The 18,806-nt window shown below is 46.4% G+C and overlaps 3 protein-coding genes across 6 annotated transcripts in view; 1 reads left to right on the top strand and 2 right to left on the bottom strand.

Annotated features, from left to right (window-relative positions):
* The window catches only part of ACP6 (acid phosphatase 6, lysophosphatidic), a 48,565-nt gene extending 47,887 nt beyond the window's left edge, over nucleotides 1-678 (top strand). For all 4 annotated transcript variants that reach the window (XM_042854240.2, XM_005310181.5, XM_005310182.4 and 1 more), the window contains 2 exons: nucleotides 29-194; nucleotides 513-678. In XM_042854240.2, the coding sequence (XP_042710174.2) occupies nucleotides 29-194; nucleotides 513-635 (289 nt within the window). In that variant the 3' untranslated portion in view covers nucleotides 636-678. The remainder of the gene's footprint in view (nucleotides 1-28; nucleotides 195-512) is intronic.
* A 5,777-nt stretch (nucleotides 679-6,455) lies between these two features.
* Nucleotides 6,456-18,305, bottom strand: BCL9 (BCL9 transcription coactivator). The gene is made up of 7 exons (XM_008166492.4): nucleotides 18,166-18,305; nucleotides 16,564-16,880; nucleotides 15,193-15,382; nucleotides 14,633-14,732; nucleotides 11,929-14,167; nucleotides 9,617-9,877; nucleotides 6,456-8,633 (listed from the first exon to the last, which is right to left on the bottom strand). The coding sequence occupies exons 1-7, from the start codon at nucleotides 18,216-18,218 to the stop codon at nucleotides 7,519-7,521; spliced, it is 4,275 nt and encodes a 1,424-aa protein (XP_008164714.3). The 5' UTR covers nucleotides 18,219-18,305; the 3' UTR covers nucleotides 6,456-7,518.
* LOC135982546 (uncharacterized) lies at nucleotides 18,263-18,454 on the bottom strand. Its single transcript, XM_065589674.1, has one exon. It carries the CDS (start codon nucleotides 18,452-18,454, stop codon nucleotides 18,263-18,265), a length of 192 nt encoding a protein of 63 aa, XP_065445746.1.
* Between the last annotated feature and the right edge of the window lie 352 nt (nucleotides 18,455-18,806).

The raw sequence follows: 18,806 nt of genomic DNA, 5'->3' as shown, positions 1-18,806 counted from the left end.
AAATGCAAAATCTCTTTCCCTCCCCCAGAAAGCTCATTCTCTATGCTGCTCATGACGTTACCCTCATCCCTCTGTTGATGGCACTGGGGATCTTTGATCACAAGTGGCCACCCTATGCCGCAGATGTGACAGTGGAACTGTATCAGCATCAGCAATCCAAAGAATGGTTTGTACATCTGTCTTACCATGGAGAGGTAAGGACTCAATGGTGGCTCTGCTATGCAGTTGGCTAGATAGAGGTCTTGCAGCAGATTTCCAGCACACTAAATTGTGGAATGAGACAGATTTTGATTGCACTGTCAGAGGGAACACGATAAAATACTCAGCCACAAGATGGGTAGGCAGGAGCCTAATTATCTTTCTGGCCTGGCCACTGATTCAGTTGGACCTTTTGGCAAAGTTCTTTAACCTCTGCCTCAACTTCACCTGTTTGACATCATACAAAAGGGGTTTTGGCAACATAAGAATTTGTTATTTATTAAATGTGTGTGAACTTGATTGTCCCCCTACAGGAACAATTGGTGAGAGGATGCAGAGCAGGTCTCTGCCCGCTGGAGGAATTTCTAAATGCTCTATCACACTATGCTGTAAGTCCAGAGGAGTACAGCATCCTTTGCTCGCAGATGGACAAGTAATTCATAAGTAGTATTTAAATAAAACTCAGTTTCCTGCCTGCAACCTTTGGTGTTTGAATTCTTTCCTCCCTCTCTCCATCCAACAAGTCACTATGAAGGTGACTAGACTCGTTCATGCCAGATGCAGGATTCTGCTGGTCTGGTATGCACTGCTGCTAACTCGTGCATTTGCAGCAAGAGGAGGTAGTGTGTGTAATACAGAATAACTCAACCTCACATCTGGGTAGTGCATCTGCCAGTATGAACTACTGTCTGAATACAGAGGCAGTTGGAGATAGTGAGAGACAATGAAGGTGGCTGAAGATAGCTAAGGAGGATGGAAGGTTTGGCCTGACCTGCTGCTGTGGACATGGAGGGGGAGCGATATTTTCCCTTCTAATAGCAAAATGCTGGAGTATGTCAGATAATCTGCAGCCTGCTTCTAGAGATGACACTCTCCATGGTGCCTCCATTGGTGTTTATGTTGAAAGCAATATAGATTGTTGCCTCTTTTCCTTATTCTCACCATGATAGCTTCTGTGCAGGCTATCTTCCCTTCCTTATCTCACCTTAGTGCAAACATGGTGCTTGGGACTTAAGTACTCTAGTCCATTGATAGTTTATAGGGTCCAGGCAGACCTGTTCCATTTCCAAGGCAGTAAAGAGGCTGCTGAAACCCCTTCCTTCCATCACGATACATATGGAAACTTGCTTTGCGCATACAACTACACCAAGCCAAGATTAAGTATGGGAACGTACACTCAACGAACTCCTAGGTGAATTTGACTTCTGAATTTGACAGGGAAGTTTAGTGAACTACTCTAGCCTATGTTTGCAGCTTTCACAAGCTGGGAAGGATCATGGCAGCTTGTACTCGTGAGAGCACTCTAGGAATACACCAGTTACTGTAATAGTGCTGCGGATTTAAGTGGCAACACTCCTCCTCTCTGACCTGACTACCCTAGGAGAGTAGGAAGGAGCACTGCATTACCAGAGATGCCATGTTTTAGTTAGTATGTAAAACTCAGGCCCTTCATCATTTATAGCCATTAAGGCTCCCATGGTGTTATGCAATAGCCTTCCTATCCTAGCACATCTGGTTATTTACATGCAGTTTTCCTAAACAGCACCTATAGTGTCACTGTGTAATATCCCTTCCCACCTAAAGAGAAGCACTAAATATTGTAGTGCTGCTGTAATTAATTGCTGGATACATGACTGGAGGTACTAGGGTAATTCCTGTCTGAGAAACGTGGGCTTGACTTTCCTTTGATATGTCATTCAACTGCCCCCACCAACCACTATTTATGTTGACAAATGCACAATGGGAGGAATGATTTGAATACATGTATACATCACCAAGTTCTAAACTAACTGCGATCAGTAGCAAAGAAAACAAACAAAATATTAGAAATTTTTAGGGCTGTCAAACGATTAGAAAGCATGATTAACTGCAAAATTTAAAAAAAGTCATTATCAGAGTTTTAATCGCACTGTTAATAATAGAATACCATTTATTTAAATATTTTTGAGTGTTCCTTATTTCTGGGCTGCTGCTGCAGCTCGTGGTGCCTGGCACTCAACCTGCAGCTCAAGGCAGACTCTGTGCTGTCGCACCTGGGCTGCATCTTGCTACAGCCCTCTGGCCAGTCCTGGCTCACCGGGGCACCAGATACATGCAGCACTGCCCCCCTGTGCATGGCACTTTGGTCAGTGCCCCCCCACATCCATCCTTAAGACTGGCCGTGTCTCCCAGCCACCAAGCCCCATCTCAGAGTTATGCAATTAGCATGCATCAAAAAAATGCTTTAATTTACTTTGAGTTAATCACATGTTAACAGCAATTAATTGACAGCCTTGGTAATATTCTATCAAACTCCTTATACCTCCTGAACATATCATATAAGACAATGGTACACCCTCATCTGGAACACCATGTTCAGCTCTGGGCACACTAGCTCAAGAATGACAGTGCAGAATGTGTTCCAAGAAGAGCAATGGAACTGATTACAGGGATAAGGATGAATTATTTATGTGTAGACGGAAGTGACGTGGACTGTCTGGAAAGGGGACATTATAGAAGTCTATGCAATAACTAAAGATATACAGAAGGTAAAATATAAGCTTGTTTATCCGCATCATATAAGAACAAGATGCCATGTAGTGAAATTGAACAACAAGTTCTGTGGAACTCATTGGCACAAGATACTCCCAAGAACACAGGCAGATTTTGAAGGACTATACAGCTAATGAAAAGAACTGCTTACTCTAGGTAGGATAAAATACATTTTAGAAAGAGTATAAGACCCTCATGCTTCAGCTCATAAACCAATCTCTAGCTGATTGATTGGGAAGAAACTTCCCCTCTCAACAGGTTATTCCATAATGTTATGTATGGGGTTTCTGGCACTGGCCACTGTCAGACAAGATACTGGAGTTAATGGACTACATGTCTAATTCAGTATGACAACTCTAATATAAGCACAAGATTGCCATGGAAGGGTGGTAGTGGTGTGATGAAAGAATTAAGCCAAGATCTGCTGAGGAAGCTGCCCCTGTCTCTTGCTCATTGTCCATGACTAGCAGTAATATTCTTCTGCACAACACTCAACCAGAAGTGATGCAGCAGAAGCATTGTGTGCTGGAGGCTTTATCCAAGATCTATATACACCTCTACCCCGATATAACGCCGTCCTCAGGAGCCAAAAAAATCATACCGCGTTATAGGTGAAACCGCGTTATATCGCACTTGCTTTGCTCCACCGAAGTGCACAGCTCCACCCCCCCCCGGAGCACTGCTTTACCATGTTATATCCGAATTCGTGTTATATTGGGTCACGTTATATCAGGTTAGAGGTGTAGATATCTAATGTCTATATAATGTCTAGCAGACCTCTAGACACTATAAATAATAGTTTTGAAAGGAATTCTGATGGGAGATTAGTGTAGTTTTATACAAAGACAGAAATACCAAAGGACGAAGTTAAGAGCTGTAAGTCTACAGGACTGGAGGATATTGCCAACTTCTAAAAAGCAAAAACAGGTATGAAGTAGCTGAGGTACTTATGCGAACATGGATAATATTTTTCAAGTAATCAACTCCAAAACAGGGAACAGGGCTTCTCTCTGCAAGAGTCAGTAAAGAGGAATCCCGCTACTTACAGTTCATGCAATGTATGTTTAAGGATAGACTAGTAGAGCCAATCACTGAATCTAATATGATCAACTGAAGTTTCTAGAAAGGAAAACTAAGCCTTAATGTAATACAAGTTCATTTAGGGCATCCAGTCCATCTCCCTGTCAATGCAGCATCAGACATTTTTGTTTGGTTTTTTTAAACTAGAAGTCCCTCAAACTTAAGAAAAAACAACTATGGGGAAACATTTCTGAACTGGTTTTCATGCTGAGGAGTTAGTAGGGAGAAGGTCTTAGAACTTGGTGTGGAAGTTTCATTAGAGTAGGAGAAGTGGATACTGAGTTGAAGTAGAGCCTGTGGCTCCAACACAGTAAATGTTAGTGGAGTTTTCTTTTAAGGATTAAAAAGAGACACCAGCTGTTTAAAACACAGTATATAGCACAAGGTGTTGAAGTGTCATGTCTACAATAGGCAGCTATAAAAATAACTGGAAATTATCTACATTGGCCGGCTTTGAACCTGGAGGATCCACTGCTGAAAGTGTGGAATGAAGGGAGCAGGCCAGCGGCAGAAGTGAGATGAGATCTTTTAAGAGTCGCTGCTACGAAGCTGATCTAGCAGACCATGATACTTCTCTAACTGGAGTCTTGCCTTCAACTTTGTTCATCTCTCTTCAAGAAACACCAAATATTGAATAGATTTGGCAGAGGATGACTGCATGAATTTGTGTGTGAAGACATGAGTGTGCAAAGATTACATGTGGAAAAGAATATTTACATTAGACATGATTGATGTATTCAAAATTATGAAGTGTAGTGAAAATTAATCAGCTGCACCTCTTTCTGCTGTCGGAGAACAAGCAGATTCTTGATTAAATTATTGGTGCTGGGCGTATTGACTAAATCAAATCTTTTACGCAACATATTTGCAATCTGTGGCCTACAGTGCCTTAGTAGTTCATCAGAACAGATGCTAGATTTAAGAGGTCTAGATAATTTGTCTAGGAATCACATTTATAATTAGGAAAAGAAAGATATGTGGATGCCTAAATTCCCATCAAAGAATGAGGCTTAGGCACTGATGCCACTCAGGCAGTAACCTGTCCCAGTACCTTCTGATTCAACATAGGTTAGATCCCAAGAGCATAAGGAATGTTGTAAATCTTTCTCTGAAGCATCACTTGGGCCTGGTCCCCACTAAGCCCCCACTTCGGACTAAGGTACGCAAATTCAGCTACGTTAATAACGTAGCTGAATTCAAAGTACCTTAGTCCGAACTTACTGCGGGTCCAGACGCGGCAGGGAGGCTCCCCCTCTCGCCGAACTGGAGTACCGGCGTCGACGGCGAGCACTTCTGGGATCGATCCGGGATCGATTTATCGCATCTAAACCAGACGCGATAAATCGATCCCAGAACATCGATTGCCTGCCGCCGGACCCTCCGGTAAGTGTAGACGTACCCTTAGTGGGTACTACCAGAAGACAGATACTAAGCTAGCTGGTAGGATAATTTGTATGCAAGATACAGATCCTTACTTGCATAGTTCTTGAGTAGATTAGCCTGTTATATGGTCTGCAACCTGGGAAATGTACTGTCTTTTAGACCCTGATACTGAGAATTGTGTGTGTACTTTACAGATGAACTGTGTGCAATACCACAATCTACTACTTTAAACAGATTTCAAATATTTACCATGTATTAGTGATATAGAAGGGATGTTACCATTAAGTTTCAGAAGTTCACCATCTGGGGGTTACCTTTTGGGCTTTTCTGCCATCAGGCTGTGCAGCGATTTAAAAGGAGAGTCTGAATAGCAGAATGTTTCCTCCCATGTTACTAGAGAAAAGAGCAGCCAAGCTTGTATGAATAAAGTCTACCTCATACTTTCAAACAAAGCAGCAGGAGGATTTGAGAATAAATTGCTGTTTTACTCTGGAGAAAGGACTATATTTTAGTATCCAGTCTCTCCTCCCCAGGCATGTTACATAAAACTTCATTGCTGAAATTCTCTCAAAAAGGTTTGAAAAAGCAGAGATGTAATTAGGCAGGGATCAATGAAACAGCAGCAAGGCAACAATTTACCCAGGGTTGTCTAGATAAAAAACCTGCTCACTGAGGATTAATCTATCACCTTTGTCATTTATTTTAATTCTTCCCCTTTACCTTAGCCTCTAATCCACAAATCAGAGACCCTACCTCACTCCTCAGCAACCCAGTGTGACAAAGAACCATTGAGTGTTGCCCTTTGGGCAGAGCCACTTTGGCAGTGAACAGACAGACTTTGCGAACAGCGTCATACCTTCTCCCTGTTGCAATAGATAGGAGATACTCGCCTTGCAGTGGACCAAGAACCGCTAACCCAGAAGGATGTCCAGAAGCAGGAGTTTTTACCAATTCTCCAGCCCTCAAAGTGTTGAAAGAGGCTGTCGATACCATCTCTAGGGTTCAGGTCTGCCCCTTTGAGACAATGCCAAACTCAAAGAAACAATCAAGTTCAGCTCAGGCCAGGTAAAATGAGTACAGGAGAAGTGAATCGAAAGAGGCACACAGCAGCCAATCCAGTACCTTTCATAAGATACAAAAGCTAGTCCCATCTAGCAGCTAATATGGCTGTGACCCTAATGAGGGAACAAACAAGGAGAAGTTTGCCAGTCACCTGAAGTACACAGGATACCACTGGACTGGATTTCAAAAAAGACAGTCCATTTTTGTAAGAAACAATATATTTTATTTTTCTGACACCACAGCCCTGGCGAGTGGTTTTGTACCAAATTTAATGGAGGTTACACAGAACGTCTTACGCTGGGGAGGAAAAAAAATAACCACAAAAAAAAAATCCTGGATAACTTTTAGTGTCTGTTCCACTCCCACATTAATAAAATCACTTGGGGTTTCTAAGAAAAGGAGAATAGGAAACAGTGAGAGAAAGACTACTGTAGAATGTAACAGTGTCCAAGTCCAGCCCCTTCCTGAAAGTGGGAAAACTCCCCACATGAGGAGAGGCTCTCCTAGATTTACTCCCCAAAATAATACATTGTATTGCAGCTGCCAAAGGAGGAGACAGAAGGGGATGGAGAGAGAAGCCTATTTAATAAGGAGTGGGAGGGAGAGACAGAAGGTGCTGGACAGCACTCCATAATTTGAAAAATATGTCCTTAACTTATTATTTCTTTTAAAAGATTCCCCTCACTGAACTTAAGTTCCTTTTTTGTGCTTTTCATTAATACTCTGCTCTGAGGTCGTAGTTTGGTTTTCTATACATTGGAGTTGAAGGAAAATAGTCCGAAGTTCTGAAGATGGATTCTCCACCTAAAGTAAACAGCCTAGAATCCCATTCTCCTCTCACCCCAAAGACTAAAGTCTCTGCTAAAATCCCTTTTACAATATAGTACAGTACACAAAAAAAAAAAAAAATAACCGAGAGTCCTGGGAGAAGCCAGTCCAAAGGACGTAAACATACAGAGAATGGTGCAACTTGTGACAAATGGCAATTCTCAAAATACAGCTACAGATTCTCAAAGCAGGTGCCATCATGGGATACCGAGGTCCACAAAAATAATTTTTAAAAAATAAATCTTAAAAAAAACCTGTTAAAATGAATAATCTGTTTTCAGGTAAATTCCATACATTCGAGATTTCCCAAAGCATCCTCTGGTCTCTTTTCACCTATTGCATGGCCAAACTGTACTCCTGAAGCTCCCCAAAAGCCATCAGGACTTGGAATCTCATCTTGACAAGGATCAGAACATCCAGTCTAATGGTAGCAGCTTAAAACATCATGTTCCCCGGATTTCCTGGGCCTTGGCTAAATCCTCCCATTCCAACATCAGCAGCCATACCTCGGGGTCTCATCTGGGGGGGAATCATGATGTTCTGTTGGGGTCCCATCATGCCCTGCATTGACATCATCATACCAGGTGAGCCTACAGGACCTGGGTGGCTATATAGCCCAGCAGGGGCTCGGTCCTTGCCTGGAATCATACCCACTGCAGCTACTGGGTTACTCATTAGCGTGGGCTGACCAGGCATTGCCGATTGTGCTGGTGACATCATCCGATGATGAGGTCCCATCATGCCTTGCTGCAGAAAGGCAGGTGGTCTCATTGGGTTATGGCCTGGCATAGATGGAGCAGTTCCGAGGGGGATATCAGCAGTTCCCACCGGCCCTGGGCCCCCCATGCCAGGTAATGCAAGTCCCATTCTTGGAGTCTGCTCTCCTATCATTCCCTGCATATGAGAGAATCCAGGCCCAGGACCCTGCGGCTGCTTGCGGCCTGGAACTTCCCCACGAGGGAAATACTGCAGTGTCTGGCTAGGCTTCTCTGATGGAATTATCCTGGACAGGTCAAACTCTGGTATTCCAGTGGCTCCAGGGCGGATCACCTCCTGCAAGTCTGGATCAGTGAAAACTGAAGGCATGTTTCCTAGAACAGTGAAGGAGTCTGGACCCCCAGGGCCTCCAGTCTTGCAAAGTGCTGGATCTGTTGAACTTTGGGGCAGGTTGGTGGGACGCCCCAGAGGTCCTTCTCCATGGAAGCCCATTCCAGCAGGGAAGTTGCCTTGTCCTCCACTGGGGCCATTGTGTGGAAATGGCACCTGCTGGGGCGGGGACTGTACTGGAGGAAACCCCTGTGGGAAGCCCAGGCGTCCTTGAGGTACCATTGGAGGATCTTGGGAACCATGCCCCATCATTGGATTGTGTGACATCAGGCCAGGTCCTACAGGGACCCCATGAGGAGGTATACTGGGTCCCATAGCATTTGGAGAGGGCATCTGATTGGTATGGGAAAGAGGTTGGGTCATTCCCATTGGGCTAAGGGTTGGCATTGGACCCACTGGGTTTGGACCTGAAATTCGAGGATTCTGGGAATTAATGCCCATTCCTAAGGAAGAAATAAAAAAAAATCAAATTTAAAATCAGACAGTCAATGAAGATACAAGAACTGTGTGTAATATTCCTGGCTCCAATTTAAAAAACAAAATTAGTGCCAGTGAAAGATGCCAAAACTTCACTTTCTAGGGCTACTGTTCTATTTAACCATAAAACTTACACAGCACGGGCTTCAGCAGCCCTACCTTGTCCTCACACTGTTCAGATGTGACTGAACGGGGCTCTTAAAGCAAGAGGAGAGGTCACCCTAGAGCTAATCCATGTTGTGACCATTTTGTCAAGACTGTCAACAAGTGGGAAAATTAGTGGCACATATGTGTGTGGTGGGTGGGAGTTGTTTTATAAATATACACAAACATTTTTCCACTGGAAGTGGACTGAATACCTCCATTCCAAACATATGGCACCTGCAAGTCAGACGGCTCTCATCGCTATTAGAGCTGGTCTAATTAATGAATCCATGAATGCTGCAATTTGCCATCAAGTATTTATTTAACAAGTCCTTTTTTTCCAGTACATGATCAGCTCCAATCACTACTGTCCTGGGCAGACTGTAAACCACTAAACTACAGGCGAAGTCTTCAAATACCTGTTACCAGACTCCCTGCCCTGAGAGTTATCTTTTTCAATTGTGTTCTTATCCCATTGGCTTTATTTATTTATTTTTTTAAACAGATTTCTATTGTGTTCCTGTGAACAGCAAACAATTTGGGGCAGAGGCTTATAGTGTAAACACATTTCACTCATTGTAGAGCAGGTCACTAAGCCCAAAGGGACAGGAGCTTTTATTTCTCTTCTCCCCTAATGCCTGGATAAGGAACAGAGCAGCTTCCCTCTTAGTCTGGCACAGGCCAGACAGTCACCATGCTCCATCCTCTGTGTAAAAAGAGGGTGCACGTTTCTGGGAAGCATTCCAACCATTTCTTCTCTAACAGAGGCAGAGCATGCAGAAGGCTGGCTGGGAACCTGCCTTACCTGGTAGATTGTTCATCGGTGGCAAATTTGGGGAGCGTGCTGGAGGGGAGTCATCATCCGAGCTAGCCACAGTCTTGATGGCATCATGGTAGAGTGGCGTAGAGCTGGGCATGGCAAACTTGGACATCCTGGACATCATGATGGAGAGGGGATTCTGGGAGAGCGTGGGCTCTGGAGGCATCGTGTAGGGACTGCTAGAGGGAAGATTTCCAGGGAGAGTCACAGGAGCAGACTGGCTGACAGTGGAAGGTGGTGGGCCACCTAAAAGAGGAAAGGATTTAGGTGGTTTTTCCCCCCCTTTAAAATAAACCCCCTTTCTCCCAGAAAACCTGCTCAATGGTTCCAAGAGTCCATCCAAATAGTAGTAGTGAGGCAACCAGTTAAGTATGGTTGAAATACACATTGTACTCCAGACAGTGGATTTCTATCCATGTGGTTTCTTTTGGGAAGAAGACAATACTAACGCCAGAAGCATGGTCAACTAGTTGGAAAAAATTTCCCAAACTTCCATTGTAATTCCCTTTCCATTATGCCTCAAATGCAAGCACAGAGACAGAAACCAGAGGACATACAGCTATAGTGGGTCATACACTACAGGTATCCAGGCCGATTTCTGGAGAGCTCTATTAAAAGTTTATACAACGTTTCCTGTTTTGATTTAAGCTTAAATCTTGCATATAAAAGCTCATTACAGTCTCAAGTACTATCTTTCCCTCTTAATTTAAAATATCCCTCCCTCTTCCAAAGGTGTAAACACAATTTTCTACTGCTTCCAGTCCCCATGTCGCCGCACCAATAAGCTTCAAGATGCCTGGCCCAGTTTTGGAGCAAGGGGTCATTGCTTTCAGGAAGAAGTTTAAGACACACGGTTGTCAGCCAAACAAAAGCCACCACCAAAAAAACCTCTGCTATTAAAGACTCCTCTAGGCACAAAAGTAGCCACAGATTAGAGAGTCTGGGTCTAATTGCAGCAATTCAAGCCCAGATTCAGTGCCAACTTAACACTCAGCCTCAGAGGCCACTCTAGACAGAAGCATCCAGATTCTTCCTCCTTCCCAGTGTGGCACTGTCTAGGCATACGACTCAGAATAAGATGGCTAAATGACAGCTATTGACATACAATGGACATTAAGTGTCTATAGTTAGAGCCATAGGAGCTCACAACTCACTAGAGCATGCGTTTCTGAGCCACAGGAGCAGTCCATTCACTTTGAACAGGAAAAAAGCCTGCTGGTCCCTTTCAATACAGTTCTCATTCTGCAACACTAGAGGGCAATGTAGTCATGCATCTTTCACAGTCTCCTCACTAACGCCTGCAATAAGGAGGAGGTTTCACAGGCTGAAAAGCTCTTGAGAGCTGGTTCCATCACACTGCTGCTTCTGCTGCATGGAAACACTGCACACCAGGGATTTACATATTTGGAAGCGTGTAGGAGAAACAGACTCAGTCATGTATAAGCTCTGAATCTATGAAAGAGAGATGGGACTGGTGCTGCTGAAATGCCAAACACACAGGTTTCTGGATTCACACGATCTATGTTCTGAGATTGTACGGTCTTTTGTGCTAGGCACTGGTAGCCCCTGCCCCAGGCATCCCAGTCCATGACTGGGGCTCCCAGGTGCTAGGATAATACAAACAACAACAACACTGATACACTCCACAGACCTGCAGCACATCTCTGAGGACCAGCTGCAGAGAATCCACCTGCTACCTCTAACTATACATGAAATAGACAAAATCTGAATTGATATCCTCCTAGGAGGAGCTTTGTTAAGTAAAACTATACCTATGTCTGAACAGATTGTGAACAATAGCTCCTAGGGCCAGCACACATTTATTTACAGGTATCTCTTTTGTTTCTCCTCTATCCTAACAAACCCATTTATTTTGAGGCACCTTTATGATCTAAACAGCAACATTTCTCCCCAATGCCACAATATTTCAGTTAAGGACAGGTTGGCAAACAAACTGTTCTAAGCTCTTCCGCAAAGAGTGACTTCCTCCTCCCAACCAATCCAAATATACTTGACAGTCACCTCTGGGACAAGGGCAGTATTCAACATGGGCAAGATAAGATGAGAGGAGGCAATCTGTTATGGAGCTCACCCACATGTTCCACTCACTTAGTTCTGAGCCTAGACACAACCTGCTTCAAACTGGCAGGAAAAGCTCCTTGTTCTGTCTCCTCTTTGCACTCCCCGCCCCAAATGCGCACCGGGTAGCCTCTGTGAGCCCTCATCTCACATCATACTTCAAGATGACCATATGTGAACCAAAGAATTTACATTTGGATAGAAAAGGAAGCACTGACCTGACTCCACATTCCCCAGCATGGCTGGGGAAGACATGGTGAGAGATGCTTTGTGGTTTGGGGGAATCCCAGGACTCTGCAATGGGGGCTTTGGAGAGGAAGTCCAGCCAGGAGAAGGTGCAGGGAGAGAAGGAGACTTGAGGTGGACTGGTGAGGCAGCAGCAGATCCCAAAACAGGGGGAGACTTAATGGAAGCAGCAGCTGCTGCAGCAGTTGGGCCTGCAAGCATTCCTGCCAGCTGGGATGGAGTCTGAGGAGACTTAAGGTTCCCCGAGGGAGAACCCAGCATGGGAGACTGGACTTGCCGCATCGTGGGAGACTTCAGTGGGTTGATGCCCGGCGAATGCACCTGACTGGCTGCAACAGAGATATCCAAGGGCTTGCGTCCTAGGCTGCGCTGAACAGGGGGAGCTGTATTGAGGCTATTAGGGTTACTGGTTGGGTTGAGAGGTAGTGGCGGCATGTGGCTAAGCCGGTTGTTAGTCCTTTGGTCAGGCCCAATCTGCTCTCTGAGATTACGGAGACCACCTCCTGGGCCCTGAGACATAGGAAGGAAAGGCCTGGGACCCATGCCATACTCCTGTTGGGGATGCTCTCCAAATGGCAAGGACACCATTTTCTGCTGAGAGGAGAGCATCTCTGAGACACCTGGACGCAGTTTCATCATCTCCTCAGGCCCCACTCCAGCTTCCCTCATCTTCTGAGGTATCATGGATGGGTTGGAGCCCATGCTAACGTTCAGACTAATGTCCCCCTTCATGCTGCCAGGGCCCATCCCAAACTCCAGCTCCCTACCAGGGCCCATCTGAGGTGGCATTCCTTTTGGGAAGTCCCCCCTGGAAGGGCTCAGGGGCCCTTCAACAGGCATGCGAGAGAAGATGGGGTTATTCCCAGGCTCCATGTGTCTCTGGGAGGGAATCATCCGGTTCATCTCTATGCCAGGCCTGATGCCTTCTATGCTCAAGCCAGGAGGCAGGCCCAGCTGCTTCTCTGCCAACTGCTGTTGAAAGATCTCCTCTGGCAGGCCCTGGGGATTTGGGAACCGCTCCCCTCGGCCAGGGCCGCTGAAGACACCCTGGCCTGGAGGGAAGTTCCGACCATCTGGGATTTTTGGCACATCTTCTGGCCAACTGACTCCTGAAAGCCCGGGTCTGGATGTGGGGTTTGGGACACTGGGGCTGTCCATGTCAGGATTCATCATTCCTGCAAATCCAGGCAGGCGCATCTGGCTCCCAGGCATATTGGGATGAGGGGCCATACCTCTGGGGGGTAGAGAATGAGACACATTCATGCCATCAGCAAAGGACTCTGGACCGCCAGGACCCCAGCCCTCACCAGGGGTCATCTGGTAAGGAGGTGGGGGTCCTCGAACCACCCCTCGAGGCCCATGCTGGTGGACCATCATGTCCTGCAGGGAACACTGCTGCACCACAACCTGTTCTTGCTTCCTTCTCTTCTCCTCATAAAACTCCTGCTGTAGCTTCAGCCAGGCCACTTGCTCGGGAGTCATGTGATCCAGGTGGTCTGGTCCTACAGGTCCAGATTGGGAGTTCAAAGACGGTGGCACCATTTCGTCTGGTGAGAAAGGCATGTCTCTATGTCCTTGAGGGCCAAATGGAGCCCCTCCATCTGTCCGAGGCCCTGGCCCTTTGCCTAAACTTTGGGATTGAGCCATCATGGCCTGTATTGGCCCTTCAGGTTTCTTTTGAGGACCATCCAGAACTCCAGAGTTCTGTTGAGGCCCCCCACTTTGCCCTCCAGTGAATTCTTTCTCGTCAGGGAAAAGCATGCGTTGTATATCTCGTAGAGTTTGCAATGAGCGTTCTCGATGTTCCAGCTGCTCCTGAGACAGTCCATCTGGGTTCTCACCTAAACTGGATGGATCGCCACTGGATACCTGCTGGGTGGGACCTTTGGGGTCTGCAGTGGAGCTATTACTGCCCTGGGAGACTGGGCTGACTGCTCGATTATTTGGGGTTGAACTCTGCCCAAATCCCTCAGTCTGCAATGGGGTGGAGCTGGCAGGGCTGCCAACAGACATCACTTTACTTTCTACTCCAGGACTGTCCTGATCCATGGGACATGGGGGGCCAGTGGATTTAGATGCTGGTGCCGAAATGGGTGGAGTTGGCTGCATTTTGGCATTCTGGGGAGGATTGTGTTCCTGCGAAGCAGGGGGCTGCGGCTGAGGTTGTGGCAGAGGTTTGGTTTCATTCCGAAGTGCAGTGACCTGGGTGTTCTGAAAGACAAAGCAGAACATCTTAATCAGCTCTTTTTACATCTGTGTGAATGGAGTGTGGGGGATAAAGATCAAGATGTGCTGTCTCGTCCCCACCTTAGTCACACAAACCCACTACAAACACTTTCTGCAGGAACTGATGCCTTGCACATATAATTTGCAAACTAGAGCCTTGGACAAAGACGAAACGTTCATTTCGCTCACGTGTCACCCACAGACCCAAAGGGTGATGTTTGACACCCCTCTCCTATATCACCAGGACAATTCCACCCAAAAATTATAAAGCTGGAAAACTACTCTGGAAGCGCTAAAACCTTTAATTCATTCTGCACAGTGCTCCCTCCAGCCAAGAACATGCTTTTCAGAGCATAAACAGTCACCCTCCCCTGCCCCACCCCTCTTCCACCGGTGCATGCATGTACACGCCACTCCATCTCCCCCTTCTTCCAAGTAAAGGCTCCCTACCAGGGGTGCAGTGTTTCGCTCTGCCTTGCTGTTTGAGATGTTCTGGATATGAAAGGACACAATGGTTTCTGCCTGTCCCTTCAGCACAGCTTCTGCAGCCCTGTAAAGACAGACATAGGTGAGGCGGCAGTTGGAGGATTATCTTTCTTAAATCCCCCTCTCCCCCAGCTACTAGGGGCAGGGAGAAAAGAAAAGTGTCTTTTGACCCCAGAGGTCTGGGAGAAGAGAAATCAAAGGAGAAGAAAAATCCTCACATCTACAGAATCTTGCTAATCAGTCTTTAGGGTTCATGTCACCATTTAACCCACCCCTAAACCATCCACTGTGTAGCTCATGAAACAAGGGGCTGTCTGCCTACATTTGCCAAAAACAAAGCTGGGTGGGAGAAACTGAAAATCCTCCTCCAAGGCTAGGTGTCAGTAACGCTCCCCCTTGATCTGTAAATGGCTGCCCACCCCACAAAGGATTTGAAGGAGGAAACACGTTTTTGAATTTCATGTAACGAGGTGCACACAAATGCAGGGAAAGGACACGAAGGATACATTCAACCATTTACGTACTTATTGGCCATCTCAGTAGAAAAGACATAAACCACTTTGGATGGAGTCTTTTGTCCACTAGCTGGCTCCGAAGTGGCAGTCAGGCCATGGGAGGGTGTGGAAGACCTTGGGGCTGAAGCAGTTGAAGGAGTTACAGAGTGCGGCGTATGCTGGGAATCCTGGGTCTTCATATGGTCGGCAGAGTTGCAGTCTGGAAAGGAAGGAGGAGGGGGGGGGGGGGGGAGAGAAGGTCTCACCAGTGTGGAAGCTGTGAGGAAGTTTGATACTCCTCTCACCCTTGACTCTCAGTTGGCATCACGATACCCAACGTTCCTATAAAGAAGGCTCAGACTCCTCTCCCAATGAGTACTAAGGAAGCTGTCCTGTTACACTGCGATTCCCACTCGCACTCCAAAAAACTCTGCAGGCACCGCTGAGAGGAAGCTCATACTGTCTCAGCTCTAGCTAGTTTCCTGGCATTCACAAATGACTAGTCAGAGAGCATATGTGAGACACACACACAAGCAGATAAGCATTTAAGTTCTTGTAAGGTGGGGAAAGTTTTGTAGGAGACCTTTTTTCTCCCCTTACTCATGTCACCTGAACCCTAGTCTGCTATACTGTAAGACTGACCACACAGCTTCTAATCACACCAGTTGGAAACTAACTCAAACTGGACCCAGGTCCTTTACAGCCAAAGCTCTCTTGTTGCCACTCTGTCAAGGCGTCTATCAAATGCAAACTCTGGAAGACCTAATATCACAGGGCAGTAATAGTTCTTTGCACTTCTGCGCCACCTTTCATGTGAGAATCTCAGAGCAATCAATCAAATATCACAACTGAGAGACACAATAGGTAGCTATTTATACTGAACCTAATTTCACAGGTTAGGAAAGTGAAGTGAAGAGTGGGGTAGTGACATGTCCAAGGTCCCACAATGAATCAGTGGCAGAGCCAAGAACAGAATTCAGAAGTCTTGTCTCCCAGTCCTGTGTTCCTACCAGTCACAGGGGTGTAAGTGATATATCATCACCCAATACACCTTACTCGTCTGTATTCACAAAACTGGCTTGCATGCTGGCTTTGACACTCCAATTCAAACACAGCAGCTCCTGGGAGGCCAACGGACAGAGTGGGGTGGAAGGAGACAAACAGCTTTTATATATTTTCCCTTCTGGGAGTTTCAGTGTTATCATGAAACAACTTTCCAATCTGTACTTCAACTGAACATGGAGAGACACGTTTACCATTACCAGCTGGGAAAATGCTCCCCTCTCTACAGGACATTTAGATTCCCTTCAGCTGGCACACAGTCACCACCTCAGGCAGACAGATGCTTTTGCTAACACCCACAAGCCAAATGATCATCTCACACCAATACTTAGCACTTACCTTTGATTTCTGAATCGTCGCTGGGAGTCCCAGCATCTCTCTGTTCAAAGGAATCCGCTGAAATGCTCCTCTCTCTCTTTCCCTTCCCCTTGGCACCATTTCCAGCCCCATTCTTCAATCCCATGCTCCCACCTGGGCCAGGGAGCACTTTGGGAGGGTGACCTCCACTCTTGGGGTCACAGGGAGAGGGCTGGGATTGGCTGGTTGAGCCCCCCTGTTTACCCGGGTTGGAAAATTTGGAATCCAGCTGGGGGTTGCCAGACGGGGACATCACTGTGGGGGGACGGACCATCACCTCCTGCTTTGATTTGGGGCTACTGAAAAAAAAGAGAATTAAAAATAGAGATTAGACTGTCCATTCACTCCGGTAGGAATGGACTAGAGAGAAGCAGCAGCAGCAACCACTGCTGCTGCCACCTTTACAGAGCAAGGCAGTTGCTACTGAGTAAGAAATGCCTACATGCTTAGCTTCATCCAGATGCTCTTTCAAACATGCCTTGAAAAAAGTTATTATCCAATATGGGATCACAGTGCTCAAGAAGGCACAAGAACAAACGGCAGGCCTGCCAGATCCCAGGAACTGCTCAGTCACACGAGGAGCCACCTCTGGGGCTTCTGTCAATAAAGACAACGGTTTCTATGTACACAGAAAAGCGTCTCACACCAAGACCAGCTCAAAGTAAACAAACAGGGCACCATAAAGTTCACCACACTACCCATCCAGACCCAAATGACACAGTACAGCTGTGATCACAAAGCAGAGAAACCCACCACAAGCCAGCCCAAGAGAGCATAAGGAAAACCAAGCATTATTGCAGCACTCATCACAGATCAGGGAAACTCGCCAGGAAAATACAAACCTCTGACCATGAAAGCAATTAAACCAGCTACAACCTGCCTTTGAATGGGGAAAGAGGAGGATACTGTCTCCACACACACTCCTGCAAAATGGGGTGGAGGAGACTGCATTAGAGTTTACCAAAAGAAACTCAAAAAAACAGTCTTTTCCCACCCACTGACCCATTACATAAACTACAGCCTAAAACTATTTTGTCTCCTTAGATTCCACTCAATTACAGTCTTCCTTCCTCCCTCTATTTTAACCACTGTCATCCCCCTTCCTTTCTTCTGCAGGGATCTACTGGGAGCTCATTTTACCCCCCAGCCCCAGCCCAAAAGGCAGTGAACTGTAGCAAGCCTCGCAATGGAGCCTGTTCAAGTTGCTCCTTCAGTCGGCCAGACAGCTGACTCAGAAGCACTCCCTCCAAGTTACTGTCAGCTCTTGCTGACCCCAGGAGTGAACAATCAAACCTAGGTGTGCTGTCAAGCACACCATACATCCAGTGCATCACCTTTCCTTCAAGCTTTTCCTCTTCCAAGTCAATGGAGGATGTCGTCTGGCACAGGCAGATGAATGACATGGACAAGGCTTGTGCAATGATAATCAGTTCCATGCTGCTCCTGCCAGCAGCACAGGGAGAACTTTGTGTGGGAGTACAAGCACAAAGATCATCTGTGCTTGACCCAGGCCTTGGATAACACTGCAGCAGAGCAGGGACACCTCCCCCTCCATACCCAGAACAGTTCACTGAAGTGTCTCACCTCTGTGTGTTTCCTGATGGGGAGTTCCTCACTTTGGGGTTACTGGAATGCATTGACAGAAATCCTGAGCTCACACTCACACACAGATGGGCTCTCGTCAAGTTCCTCTAGGGGGCCTGCTGCTGCTGGCAGCTTTGAAGCACTTTCTGCCGCACGGTTCTCTCACCGCTGTCCGTCTGCTTGTCTTTTTTCTCTTTGTCTCTCTCTGTCGTTGCACTGGGCCCTTCCCTCCTGCAGCTCCAGCATTCTCTGAATGTGTGCCTCCTGCTGCTGAGGGGAAGTCTCGCATCTCCAGGGCACACTGTGCCAAACCGCCCCCAAAGAAAGAACAGAAAACAGGTAAGGTACATTCCAAACCCTGGAATTAACTGAACGAAACAGACCAGCGGATGGCAATCCTTTCCCTTTCACTAACAGGGTGAGGGACTGGCATTTTCAGCTGGCTGGAAGACAGTTGAAATGTACAGCTAGGAGGAAGCTCTGGGCAGGTATTAAAAACTCACAAGTGGTAAAGCCAGTCTCCCTTCACCCAAAACAAGTTATGCTGGATTCAAAAGAGCAGGGAAGAAAGAGGTAGGGAAGCTCTTCTTACCCAGACTCTTTGATCCAAGTCATGGAAGAATTCACATGACTTATTTAAG

Source organism: Chrysemys picta, chromosome 1 (genome assembly GCF_011386835.1).
Source record: "Chrysemys picta bellii isolate R12L10 chromosome 1, ASM1138683v2, whole genome shotgun sequence".
Lineage (NCBI taxonomy): Eukaryota > Metazoa > Chordata > Testudines > Emydidae > Chrysemys > Chrysemys picta.
The sequence above is the reverse complement of the archived record's forward strand: the minus strand, read 5'-3'. Positions and strand labels throughout refer to the sequence as shown.